This window comes from Corylus avellana, chromosome 5 (genome assembly GCF_965113065.1).
Source record: "Corylus avellana chromosome 5, dhCorAvel1.hap1.2, whole genome shotgun sequence".
Classification (NCBI taxonomy): domain Eukaryota; kingdom Viridiplantae; phylum Streptophyta; class Magnoliopsida; order Fagales; family Betulaceae; genus Corylus; species Corylus avellana.
The window spans coordinates 20,995,157-21,009,150 of record NC_142494.1 but is presented as its reverse complement, the minus strand read 5'-3'; the positions used below and the strand labels follow the sequence as shown (position 1 = coordinate 21,009,150).

Here is a 13,994-nt window from a genome sequence, read left to right as displayed (position 1 = left end):
GCCGGCCACCCCATAGGCCATGGTGTGGCGGCCAGCCACCCCCAGCCCAGATCTGGGGTGGCTGGCCGCCACCCCCAGCCCATGGGGGTGGCTCACCGACCACTCCCATGGCCTATGGGATGGCCGGCGAGCCACCCTAGGCCATGGGACTGGCTGCGCAGCCACCCCCATGGGCTGGGGGTGGCGGCCAGCCACCCTAGATCCGGATCTGGGGTGGCTGGCCGCCACCCCGAGGCCTAGGGGTGGCCACTCCCATGGCCTAGGGGTGGCTCGCCGACGAACCCATAGGCCATGGGAGTGGCCGGTGAGCCACCCCCACGGGCTGGGGGTGGCGGCCAGCCACCCCAGATCCAGATCTGGGGTGGCTGGCCGCCACCCCATGGCTTATAGGGTGGCCGGCGAGCCACCCCAGGCCATGGGAGTGGCCGCGCGGCCACCCCCATGGCCTGGGGGTGGCGGCCGACCACCCAATGTGAGGGTTGGCCACCCCTTCAAATCTGTTTTTTTTTTTTTAAATAAAAAAAATTAATTTTTTATTTTTTTAGAATATAATCTAATGTGGTTGAGTTTTTATTTGAAGGATAAGTCTAACGAAATTAGCTGATGTGTCAACTTCTTATTGGTGGCACAAAAGGTGACTTTTGTGCAACCTTCCTATGTAAGTTATTCTCTTAAGATAAACATTAATTTAATTTCACTATTAATTTGGATGATTGAATAAACTTTAATATCCGTACGATTGTTTATTTTGTTGTTTAATGTTTATAAACTTTGATTGTCTCTTACATGATCGTGATTTAACTTGAAAATTTTAAGTTCATGAATCGTCAAAGTTTAAAACTATTGATTCATTCTTCAAAAGGAAAGAAACCAACATTTCGAAAAGTAATACATCGTTAGATTTTATTGCCGAAACTTCAAATCCCAATGAACACCATCTTAAATCTTAAATCTCTAAGAGACCTTAAAGTGCAGTTTTAGACACCTTTTTTTGTTGTTGGTATTTTTGTCTTTTTGATATAGTGTCAACATGCTACATTTCTAATATATCAATTTGAGCACATATTTATGAACTTTTATAGATATTTTTTTGTGATGTATATATTGCGTGAATTATCAAATTTTTAGGACGCCAAAAAAAATTTTAACGGCACCCCTAATATGAATTATTTGGCTCCACCACTGGCTGGAGGTGTTATTGCACATGTTTACGTACTTCTCATGTGATGCATTGCGTCGTGAAAAAAGCATATTTAGATCTAGGGGTCTCAACTCATTGGACAAGCTTAATTATTATGTTAACCAAACAAGAATGCATGTGTCAAATGAATAATAAGGCCTTATGTATTCTTGGCACAAACGTTAAGAAAATTGAAGGTGGCTAGAAATAGCGAACCAAAGATAACACAGCTAAGAGAACAACTATTGCAGGCTGGAGTTACACACTGGAATGAGAACCACAACTCCAAGAGGGGCACTAATGGAGGTCGAATCGAAGCACCCGTAGGAGGCATCATCTTGGTGTCTGTAGAACACATAAAAAGGATATGTAACCAGATCTGGAGATCTCTATATGCAAAAACAGGAAACCAACAATGAAGATCTAGAGCCAGGAGCGAGAAGCAGAAGATTGGGCTCGTGAACCAAAAAGGCACAAAAAAAAGCGGTGGCGCATGCACCACACCACACGCGTTGAAGTAGCACATAGAGTAAAGGAGTGGTGGTGACAAAAACAGGGAGGAATAGAGAAGGTCGAAGACGGTGATGATGATTCGCGTATGAGAAAAGGCAAGCAGGCATTGTATGAACAATTTACGGGAAGAGTTCCAAAGGGAAGTTTCATTCGGATACTCCAACGTAGACAACCGTGAACACATGATCCTTTGTGGGCACTGTGGTTGGTCCCTCCAAGTACATGAATTTAGCTTCTCTTAGAAAAGACCAATATATATTGTTGATGCAATTTTTGGTACCCACGATAAATTGCTTGCAAAATAATAATAGTGTCAAAGAGTTTCGGCCTTGGCCAAAAACTCTCCGATGGAAGGATTTGATCTATCGCTTTTATTGGGTTTTATGTAATTGCTCTGATTTTCATGTTCCACCTTAAGATAGTTAATAGATAGTGAAAAGTAGTTTAAAGATAATAGAGGTGGTTGATAGAAAGTGGGACTCTGCCTTGAAAGATGCCAAGAGCTCTGGCCATAATTAAACAAACAGCTCACGATGGAGAGTTGGGAATTGTTTTTACCTTTGGGAAATTTCGTTGTGTGGGTGGCGTGAGAAGGGGATTAGGTTAGGAAATTATCATAATATACAAAACAAATGTCTTAATTCCTTATAATTTTGACTATTGACCAAATATAAGAATACAAATGTGGTGACATTAATAAAATGAACAAAAAAAAAAAGAAAGAAAGAAAGAAAAATCTACAACGACCACGAATCCACGAGTCCTTATAGTAAAAGCATGGTACGTACATCTTCAAAGCCAAAATTTTCTATCGGTTTGACGTGGTCGTGGTCCTCGTGGAGACTAGATGTTCCTTGAAACCTCAGTACCGGTTCGAAAATTTCAAAGTCAGTCTAGTTGAACTTGAACCGGTCCGCTTACTCTACCTCCACTTCAAGTTAAAAAAATAAAATAAAAATTGACTCTTGTAATTTGTAACCCTCCTAGGTTTGGAACTTGAAATGAAAAATGATTTATTTCGTACATTTAGGAGGGCAATATTGTCTATTTACTTTTTGAACAAAATGCTTTAAACAAGTATGTCCTCCTAATTGTACTAAATGAATCCTCTCAATTTCAAGTGAAATGGAGAGGATCCGTTTCCTTAGCATTGAGAGGGTCATTGACCACCCATTTAATGATTGAAGGCTTTTGGGGATGATTGAGCAACTCTGAAAGCTAAAAGCATCTTTAGTAATGGTGATTATTTTAGTTACTTAAAATACTTTTTTTTTCTTCCTATTTTAGTTACTAGTTTTTAAATATAAACTCTAATAGATTATCTATTCAATTCTTTACTCTATTTAAATATTATTATTTTTATCGTTTGTTAAGGGAGAAAGAGAAAGAGAGAGAGAGAGAGAGAGGGGAGAGATAAATGATTAAAATAATTATAGAAGGTGCTACACAATCAATGAAAGTTTATTGTAGCAAATTTTTTAGAATAATTACTCTGTTAGAGACAAAAAGAAGCTAATAATAGCTAAATATAACTATTATCAAACCTTTTAGCGCTTGGACTGAAATTGCTCTAAGGTAACCTTGACATTGACCCTTATTTTTGGAATGCTTGGCCACCCTTTCTTTCTTTGCAATTTTTTTTTTTTTTTTTTTAAATGTCAACAATATTATAATGGAATTGGATGGAAAGACTTTTTTCTCGCTCAGAAAAACACTCAAGAGTTAATTATCAACAATAAAAACTCTGAGATAAGCTTGCCAAAGCCTTAAAGCACAAGATAATAATTTGGTAATTTCTCTAAAACAAACAATATAAAAGAGATATAATTGTTTGATGCTATAGGCTTTGATATATGCGTTAAAGAAAGGGGAATTGTAAAAAATTAAAAATTTAAAGGATTAAACTCAAAGTCAACCTTATATAACAAAACAAACACACGTTATTTAAATAATATAACATAATATATATTGCCAAATTATATACAATGATATGAAGCTTACCAACTAAGAAAAGAAAAAAAAAAGGTTTAAATTTAATTATATTTTTTTCTTCATAATTTATTTTATAAACTATAATTAAGTACTACCTAAATCTTATTTTAGTCAAATATGTTTATTTATTTGTAGTTAAAATATTTTATTTTTGATTTTTAAATAAAGGAATACTTTGTTTATTTTTTATTTATTGATTGGTTTGGATAAATATAAGAAACTTATATAGAAAAATAGGATCACAAATCCTGAACAAAATCTTTCTCCGCCCCGCGTCCTTTAAAACAGAGAGAGACAGAGTTTGAGAGAGAGAGAGAGGGAGATGGGAAACGCTTTCTGTATATTCTGTGGTTGCGTGGACCAGGCGAGCATAGGGGTGGTGGAGAGGTGGGGCCGCTTCGAGAAGTTGGCTGAGCCCGGACTCCACTTCTTCAACCCCTTCGCCGGCGAATGCCTCGCCGGTGTCCTATCCACAAGGATCAACTCCCTCGATGTCCGCATCGAGACCAAAACCAAGGTTTCCTTCCTCTCTCAATTGCTTCGCTTCTTTCGTAGGAATCAAGTAGAGTTGACAATTCTATTTTCTTAGGGAACTATATGACGGGAATCATTAAAAACTTTGTTGGAATTGAAAACAGAGTAAACAGGGCCTCTTTCATATGTGGTATATATGTATGTTATGTTATTTTATCGCATCTTTCAAATTGAAATTAGACCGGATTGCGAGGTTTGTCGATGATCAATGGTGGTGTAGAGGACGATTGAATTTATTATAGAGTTTTGGTCTAAAACTGAAATTGTAAGATTAATTCGCAAAGAGGTTATTTTGTGGAGCAATATGCACATGGCGTTAATGTTGTGTTTGTGGTTATTTCCGTTGTTTCATTCGTTGGTCCTCTTCTTAGCCTAATTGTGTTTTTGAGTATATATATAACGAGAAGCATGTGAAGCTTGGTGAAAACGTGAATAAGATTCTAACATCCCGATGCAAGTGAGACTTTATTCGATGCACAATGGAGGTGGACTGAAAAAAAGTTGAATGAGAATATCCTATATTCTATTTATATATATTAGACTATATAAAAAAAAAAAAGTTGGGTGTGACATGTCTAGGTATGGGGGCTATAGAATGATCGGTTAGTTTCTCTGTTTCCTATCCAATAAAAAAGATGTTTCTCTATGTGAATACCTCAGCTGGTGCTGGTATTATTCATCTGCATCTATCCCAATGGGTGGGGCTGCCCTTCCCTCTGTTTGGATGCATTTTGAAGGGGAGGATTTGAGAATATTTGGAAGGGTGTATTTATCCCTTTAAATACACCTGGCGTAGCTGCAGGATATTGTCTCTTATGTATAGGGAATAATTAGATCAGTAAGGGCTTGGAGAAAGCAGCTTGCCAAGAGCTGACATGCATTGGTTGTCAATGTTATCTTGATCATATTGCTACTGTTACACTCATTGGTGCTCTTCTTAGCCTAATTCTGGTGACGACAACACAAAAGTGATAGCTACAAAGGAGTACGCATTTGAGAATGTGTTTTGAGAAAGGCTAAATGCAGACCATGGTCTGGAGCAAAATGTTTCCCCTTCAAACCATGTAGAGGCTTAGAAAAAAAGTCATGTAGAAGCTGAAATTGGGGAAGCATTGGCCTTCTCTAATTGCTTGGTGTTTAATCAAACAGGGTCACTTGTTACAGCTGGGCTTCAGCTGAGGTAACCATGTGGAGAACAAAATTTTATTAGGTTAAAAAACAGAGAAACATACCAATCAGTTTGTATCCCCCAACCAAAACAGTATACTCTCCTTAACTTTTTCTGTTTTACGCACCACCTTTTTTGTGCATCTATTGCACTCTCACTTCTTGTTGGATGAGGATGATGCTATCTTAATCTCCTTCACATTTTCTCCAAGCTTCATGGATATGTCACTTTTATGCTTCTCATCACCCTTGTAAAATATTTATTATCAGGACCAGATTTAGGTTAAGAAGATCACCAATTATGTAACACTAGCAATAATTCCACGTCCAATGCATGTCAGATCCTTTGGCTGATTTTTCTAAACCCTTACTAACGATTAAGGCTGCCATCATTGCCAGTGAGCCCACAAATGAGTTGTTAGTACTAAAATCAAGCATCAGATCTGCATGAATGAATGAATGGTTACAGCTGCTGATGCCGCCTGCAAATTCGAGATTCTGTTGCTCCGCTGCACCAATGCTTCCAAGATCTGCAATATCTCACACGTCACTGATCATGAGGTCTTTTTCTCTGTAGAAATACATGAGTATGAATCAAACTTTTTATTTGCATTCCTCATCCATTAGATCTTTTTCTCTAAAATTTTCATCTCTGTGCTCTTGGGACTCAAACGGAGCAAATCAACTGACTGAAACCGACAAAGCTCGGTGGAAAAATTCTTCCTCAAAACTGCACCCACTAAACTGTGAATGCGCAATAAACTACCAATTTTATCCTTTTTAGAACCCAAACCAATAAATCCTGAAGGTAGAAAAAGAACTTACTGCTTTTGTTGCACGAAACGTGTTGGCAGCATTTGACTGGTTTTTGAAAATAGAGCCATACAAACTGTAATGATCTAGGCATCGATTTGTCGGTAAACAGGTTGGACCATTTAGCCTAATCTTAGATTTCTCCAAGCACAGTTGCTAGATTAATATGTAAAAGTTTCTAGATTCCAATGCCCTAAAGCATCTTGTTTTGTTTCTAAATTCTCAATGTTTGTTTCATTATCAGCTTATTGATGATCAAAACTTTGACATCATGAATATATCTAGGGCACAAAGACCTATAATTATTAGTTTTCTGCTGTTCACGATTGGCAAGTCACTTGTTCTTAAATTATTATATTAAAAAATTGTATAGGAACTTTGTCTATTTTATGTGATTTTCAGATATTGTAAGAAAAGACATATTGTTGCTCTATCAGAGTAATGAGTCAATAACAAATGAATCTACAGGACAATGTCTTTGTACAATTGCTTTGCTCTATTCAATACCGAATTGTCAAAAGAAATGCTGATGATGCATTCTATGAGTTGCAAAACCCCAAAGAGCAGATCCAGGCTTATGTGTTTGATGGTAATTTCTTAGTTTCATCTTTTTCATGGAATAAATTCTCTGTTTCTTTTGCCCTTTCTCAATGCCGTGTTTCATTTTCATTTTAAGTGGTTCGAGCTATTGTTCCAAGAATGACGTTGGATGAACTCTTTGAACAAAAGGGTGAGGTTGCTAAATCTGTCCTGGAGGAACTTGAGAAGGTAACTGGATGCTTTTGTTAGATTGTTATTGACTGTTTAAAGTCATCCTTCTTTTATGAAAATTGTATGTCTTGTCACGTAATGGCCTTTTTTTCCTGTTTTATCTCCCCCTGTTATTTTGTGCATTGTTTTGGTTCATTCGGTTCTATAACTGTATACTTTCATCTTAATTATGCATTATACATCTTTTGCTGTGTAATATATTGAATGTTATGGTGCGTTGTCTTTCATTTTGTAATAAATGGTGGTAAAAAGGTATTTGAATGTATCCTGTTGATGAGATAGTCAATTGAAGGTAATGAGGAATAAAGATAGAATACTAATATAACATTGAACCACAAATGCTGTTCTTTACTGACTGTGTACTTAAATGTTGGGACCTTGGCATCTTTGTTTTGTTTTTTCTTCTTTAATTTTACTAATCAAAAGGGGGAAAAATGGAAAAGGAAGAAAAGACAAATGCTCTCTCTTGGGCTCTTGTGCACTGTCCTCTACATGTTTCCGTAACTTTTTAGTGAATTGATTACCATATCAATTGGTCTGGACTGATACCCCTCAAGGCTAATAGCAAGTTATTATGTTGTTCCTAAATTGTTTGAGTTGTATTTGACACGGTGACAACAATTAAGCTTCATATTGGTTGAAAAACAAAAATTGTTTTATCTTTTCTTATGCTATCTACCCTCCGAACTGAAGTATGTTACCTTGTGTCAATGAATTAGGACTTTTTACATCGTTTGTTTGAATTATGGATCAGGTGATGGGAGCCTATGGATTTAGCATAGAGCACATATTAATGGTTGACATAATACCTGATCCCTCTGTACGCAAGGCAATGAATGAGATTAATGCAGGTAACCTCAATTTTTCTTGCTGTTTTTACCATAACTGGACTTGCTTTTTCATTCTGACGTATTGTAGAAGCATTTAGAACTCAATGACCTTTGGTTTTGAGGTAAAGGGGAAGGACAGTAGTTTAGGTCTTAGGTTCAAGTATTTTTAAGTAAAGTTTATGAAGGAGCAATTATGTATTCTGTGAGCAATTATTTTACTTATCAAAAAAAAATGTATTCTGTGATGTACATGGCAAGCTACTTGCAGGATTAAAAGCTTAATTGTTTGCCCTGGTCTTAAGGGGTAATTTAAAGAAATCTCCTATAGAAAGTTAATATGGTCTAAATTTGGTGTGGGGCTGATGGTACTCTCTGTAGGCTACATTAGCTGCTATTGATTTTCTTTCTTTTTGTTAATGTTTCTTTGCATTAGAAAGCTGATTATTTAGTTATTAAGTTCTAATTAATTGGGTTAAACACCATTTTGGTACTTGTGATTTTCAGTTTTAACAAATAGTTATTCGAGTTTTCAAAAGTTTGAATTATGCTACCTGGGTTTTACACATTTTCCAATTTACTACCTCCATTGTTCCATCAAAATACTAACCACTATTTTTGCACCTGTACAACTAACCATGTCATCACCTATAAAATCACGTCATGTGTAAAAAAAACCAGACTTGACTTACCATATCAGCTCCACTTGCCACATCACCTTCAAGCTTCCATATCAACCCCATGTTAGCATTGAGATCTGGTCTCGATTGATTCTGGGAATTAAATGGCTGAGCCTGTGAAGCCGAGGAGGAACTGGATCTTTGCAACTTCTAATTTGAATATAAAGATAAAGGGGAAAGAACACCAACAGCGAAAGCACTTTGCTAGGCCGACACTAACACTGAGAGACGAAAGCTTGGGGAGCGAATGGGATTAGATACCCTAGTAGTCCTAGCCGTAAACATATCCCGACATGTCACTCAGCTCCTTGGCTCACTTTGGTTGCAAAGACCTCTCTCTAATGCCGGCTCTGGATTGATTGAGTCTAGTCAAAAAACAAATGAGACTTTAGTGGTTCCTGAAATCCATAGGGTCAATAAATGTGTCATGGCCCCTTTGAAGGTGTAGTGTAGACTTTTTTCATCCCCAAATCAGGGGGATGTGCAACGACCATGTCTTCTATGGTTTTACCTTATTTGGCCCAACGGATGGTTCTATTCCTTATATAGTTTGATTTTCTTCATTTTATTTTCTCTCTTTTTTGAAATGGTATCAAAGCTTTCTCTTCTTTGAAAACAAAGCTTTTCCTTGATTTTTTCAATTGATATTTTGATATAGAAAGATCTCCATATTTCTTCACTATGGATTCTCGTGTCATTTTCTTGAAGAGGAGTCTTCTTTGGGCTTTTGGCACCCCATAAAGAAAGAGTTGCTTGGGCACTATCGGCAGGTGAAAGCAGAGGCAAGATGCCACCAATCAAGCATAAGATACCTCTCTTGAAGCTCTCGAGCTCGTATTCAGCTGGTTAGAGGTGGCTCTCGATGCTCCAAATCCATTTCCTCCAACAAGCTCTTTGCCCACACAAGATTCCTAGCTGTAGTGGGCATCTCCCTATTCTTGGTGAAAGAAATAGTTCCCATCTGTCCAGAACTAGAAGTCAACTCAAAACCTGGATTTGGCTAAAAGGGCCTATTATTTGGATTTTTCTATTAGTCCTTATTATTCTTATTCTAAAGTACCATTGGAACTCCTTTTCCGACAACTGATCAAAGATCTAACATTCTCAAGTCATACGTCCCTTTTATCCAGTGGTTAGGACATCATCTTTTGTTGTCAAAGACATGGGTTTGATTCCACTAAGGGATAGTGATGCAACTCAGTTTTACCCGTTTTTGGTCAGATTTCTTTTACTTAAAAAAATCATATCTTTTGATTCCGACATCGGATTGAGTAAACTTGGTGGCGTTAGAAAGCTTATTTAGAGAGCTACAATTTTGTATTTCATGAAAATTTTGTATTTTCAACATTTACTAGGGGAAAGTTGTCGCTCAGTTTTCTTTTTACTGCAAAGTGTATTTATTTATTTTTTTTTTTTGGGTTTCGAATTTAGGCTCTATATAAGCCTAGTAAGATGGCCTTAGCTGTTAGTTTATGTATTTTGATTAGTTTATCAATATGAAATACTCAATGATTGGTTTTCTATTCCTTTTGCCTCAATTCCTTGATAAAATCTTGCTTTGATAAGAGTTGTGATTCTATTGTTGTTTGCTATTGAGAACTCATTATGCTACCTTATACCAACTTGCACAGTGGCGTAGTGGGTTTGCAATAGCAAACAACAATAGAATTACAACTCTTCTCAAACCAAGATTCTATCAAGGATTTGAGGCAAAAAGGATAGAAAACCACTCAATGAGTGTTTCATATTGATAAACTCATCCAAAATACAAAAATTGATGGTTAAGGCCATCATGTTAGGCTTATATAGAGCCTAAACTTGAAACCCTAAAATAATAATAATAATAATAATAAAACGAATTAAAAACACTTTGTGGTAAAAAGAATACAAAACAACTTTTCCCTAGTAAACATTGGAATTACGAAATTTTCATGAAATACAAAATTGTAGCCATCTGAATAAGCTTTCAAACACCACCAAATTTTCTCAAGATAAATGCTAGGGGTTTCAAATCTTTTACTAAGAGATGGGTACCAAGATGATGTGGAGCTTATTCATTGAAAATGATCAAAACAATTAATAAAGAGAAATGCTATGGGTACCAATGAATAAGCTCCACATCATCTTGGTATCCATCTCTTGGTAAAAGATTTGGTACCCTAACATTTCTCTTTCCTTAATACGATGTCAGAATCAGAAGATATCATTTTTTTAAGTAAAACGGGTCTGACCTAAAAGGGTAAAACTCGCTTGCATTAGATAGGGTACTCATTCCTGGCCGCTTTCAGTTAGTATTCATTGTTGAGTGATCATTCGTGATTTGGCTAGAAAAGATGGTTTGGATTCTTCCTCAGTTTTAGCAAGCAAGATTGGATCACCACTTCTCTTAGTAATGGACTTCCTTAAAAGCTAAGCTTCTACTGGATAAATTTGGGATCTTCAACATCAGAGAGTGAAGGTTTATGTATTTTGGGGTTGAAATTCTAATTGTAATGTCTATAGACAGGTAGGGGCACCTATAGCCTTGCCACTTTGTTGATATAAGGCGTAGGTTTGGATGATTGATGAAAGAAACACCAAACTTCTCACTCCCACCGGCCAATTGATGGAAATAGACGATATTTGTGTTACTTCGCCTCCACTGCTTTGTGCACAGATGTGTGAGTTATATGGGAAGATGTTGGTACGGAGTCACGTCTACAAAGGGAAAGGCGTTGGTACGGGGTCACGTCAGCTATGCATATAGACTAGGCTATAAGGAATGAAGTCTTAAACTATGGACCAAGACTACGCTAAGGAACAAGGGGACTGAGCAAAGAAGTCAAGGAAGGAAGCTGCTTCTCTAATAGCCCAATGGAGTTAGTAATCCGAAAAATGTGTAAAACCCAAGTAAAATAATTCACACTTTTGAAAACTCAGGTAGCTATTTAATAATTTTTCAAACCACATGTATCGAAATGGTATTCAACTGTAATTAATTTTAAGAGTCTAGTGTATTTTAAGTCTTATTACGTTTGTGTGTTAGAGACCTATATATATGAATATAATAGTTTCTATCTTATAAATAATAATGTATATTTCAGAGTTTTCAGTAAAGATTGCTTGATTGCTATAGAGTATTGTGTAATATAATCTGATTCAAGTGCAATGTCAAGGAATTGTAGGTGTGATGACATAGGTTTATCTATTCTTTCTATCTTTTGTTTTTCTTTGAATTTTCTAGCAGTTTTTCATCAGTCTTCGACAAGGACTAGATTGAAATTTGCACCTTTTTTTCTTCTTAAAACTTTAAGCCACCTGTCAATCAAATAATTCTCTAGTAACCCAAAAAAATCCAAATTCTATTCCTAAGTTGCCAATTGAAGCCCAGAATAGCAATCCAGAAACGTGAGTTTTCTTCTTTGTTTCCCCTCCAAACCAAGTCTCTTTCCCTACCCTGCTGCAAATAAAATCCTGCAGCCTTCATTCCTGTATCCAGCCCCTTGATAGCCTTAGAATTTCAATCCAAGTGAGATTTGGATGAATAAGCCCTCTACTTACTTTGTCCAACGTCACAATTTGTAGTTTCAAAGTAGTTGCTCGATATTAAAAGCGGAATAAGGTTTTGAACAGTTTCCCGTTAGTTTCTCACTCCAATTTCTTTTTTCATTGTCTACGTTTTAAAACAGGCACCCCATAAATCCTTGGCCTGTGAGTACCATATGGTCCTGCAATTATTCTGGAAATTGACACATACATTTTCTTGATAAATTTTCCCCATTTTGCATAGTTTTGTCATTTTTATCATCACTTACACATGTCTCGATATTATTCCATTATATTTGCATCAAAAGTTAAAGCTTGTTACAGCATCTTCATTACGGTATATAATCTCTTCTGTCCCCTACAGTCATTGTTTACCTCTCTAAGCATTCATGTTTGAACATTCTCTCAGTTAGTTCGGTGTATATTTCTGATTTCTTTCCCACTTTCGTAGTGTCTGCAGTGGTCAATTATCACCAGCATTTATTCTTGCTACTGATTAGCAGTTGAAAAGGATTGTGTATGTAACTAAACAGTTGGAATATTGCTTCTGTTTTACAGCTCAGAGACTTCAGCTTGCTAGTGTGTACAAGGGAGAAGCAGAGAAGGTGCTTCAAGTGAAGAAAGCAGAAGGTGAAGCCGAAGCCAAATACCTAGGCGGGGTTGGTGTGGCCAGGCAGAGGCAGGCAATCACAGATGGGTTGAGAGAGAACATCTTGAACTTCTCCCACAAGGTGGAGGGCACCTCATCAAAGGAAGTGATGGATCTGATCATGATCACTCAATACTTCGACACGATTAAAGACCTAGGCAACTCTTCCAAGAACACTACTGTGTTTATTCCTCATGGCCCTGGTCATGTTAGGGACATCGGTGATCAGATACGCAACGGTATGATGGAGGCAGCCAGTGCTCAGGTAAAGGACGAATAAACATTTTGCTGCCTACACCTTTCTTCCAAACTTATCTCCCTTTTTATGATTTCACAATGAAAATACTTGGTTTTCTTTTTGTGGAATTTTGAACGAACGGAGGGGTGTTTATAGTAGAGATATGCTAATCCAGTGCCACTATATGGCCCGATGGTATTGTGCTTGCATGCTGTCCTAACCGTTGTTAAATACAAACTGTCTTTCCTATTCAAAAGAAGTAAAGCTTCTATTTTCCCTTCTTTTTTATTCTAAACATGTTTTGATTTTCCTTGTATGGAGTAGACTCGGTGATTCTCGTATACGTCGGGGGAGCCCAATTTCATTAGTCCTTCCCAATACATGAGCTTCCTCCACGCCCGTAAAACAAAAACAAAATTAGGGTTTCTATGTACATGTTGCAGTCCCACATCGGCAAAATGAAATTGTTGGGATCTTATTTAGGGTTCACTTGGGAGTGAGTTTTTTTAAAAATAATTTGTGTAATTAAAATTAAATTGCAATTTTGGAGTGTTTGGGATTGCGATTTTAAAAATGCAAATTTTAAAATCGTAAAAAATTCACAATTTCTATAAGCGAACTAGATGATGCTTATTTGAAAAAGTGTGAATTTAAATCAAAATCACTATTTTGCTTAAAAAAAAAAATTTGGCACAATATTTACCTATTTTCAAGCTGGAATGAAAAAAATTTCATTAATACCCACCTAAAATATATTAAAACCATTATTTTCTCTTCTTTTTCTTCATCCTCTCTCCACCCCTGCATCCTCTAACCGCCCTTTTGATGTTTTCTCGTGTCGTTGTAGTTCATCCTTCTCCTAATATTTTCTTTTTGTCCATAGAACTATTTTGTTTTTGTAAAGCTATCTACCGTTTTGTGTTTATGGTGTTTGATGTTGTTTTCAGTGGTTTTGTGGTTGGTGTGCCTTTATTCTATTTTCTATTATATGTCTCTTAGGATTATGTCTCAAGAAAAAAAAAACACAAAAACAACAACAACAACAACAAAAAAGCATAGAGAAATAAGTAATATAGCAAAATATAATTGCCTAAGTAGAAAACTC

General features: G+C 36.7%; 1 protein-coding gene across 1 annotated transcript; it reads left to right on the top strand.

Annotated features, from left to right (window-relative positions):
* Positions 1-3,944: 3,944 nt before the first annotated feature.
* LOC132183317 (SPFH/Band 7/PHB domain-containing membrane-associated protein family) lies at positions 3,945-13,170 on the top strand. Its single transcript, XM_059596726.1, has 5 exons — positions 3,945-4,202; positions 6,668-6,788; positions 6,876-6,967; positions 7,725-7,821; positions 12,561-13,170. The coding sequence occupies exons 1-5, from the start codon at positions 4,008-4,010 to the stop codon at positions 12,929-12,931; spliced, it is 876 nt and encodes a 291-aa protein (XP_059452709.1). The 5' UTR covers positions 3,945-4,007; the 3' UTR covers positions 12,932-13,170.
* Positions 13,171-13,994: the final 824 nt, after the last annotated feature.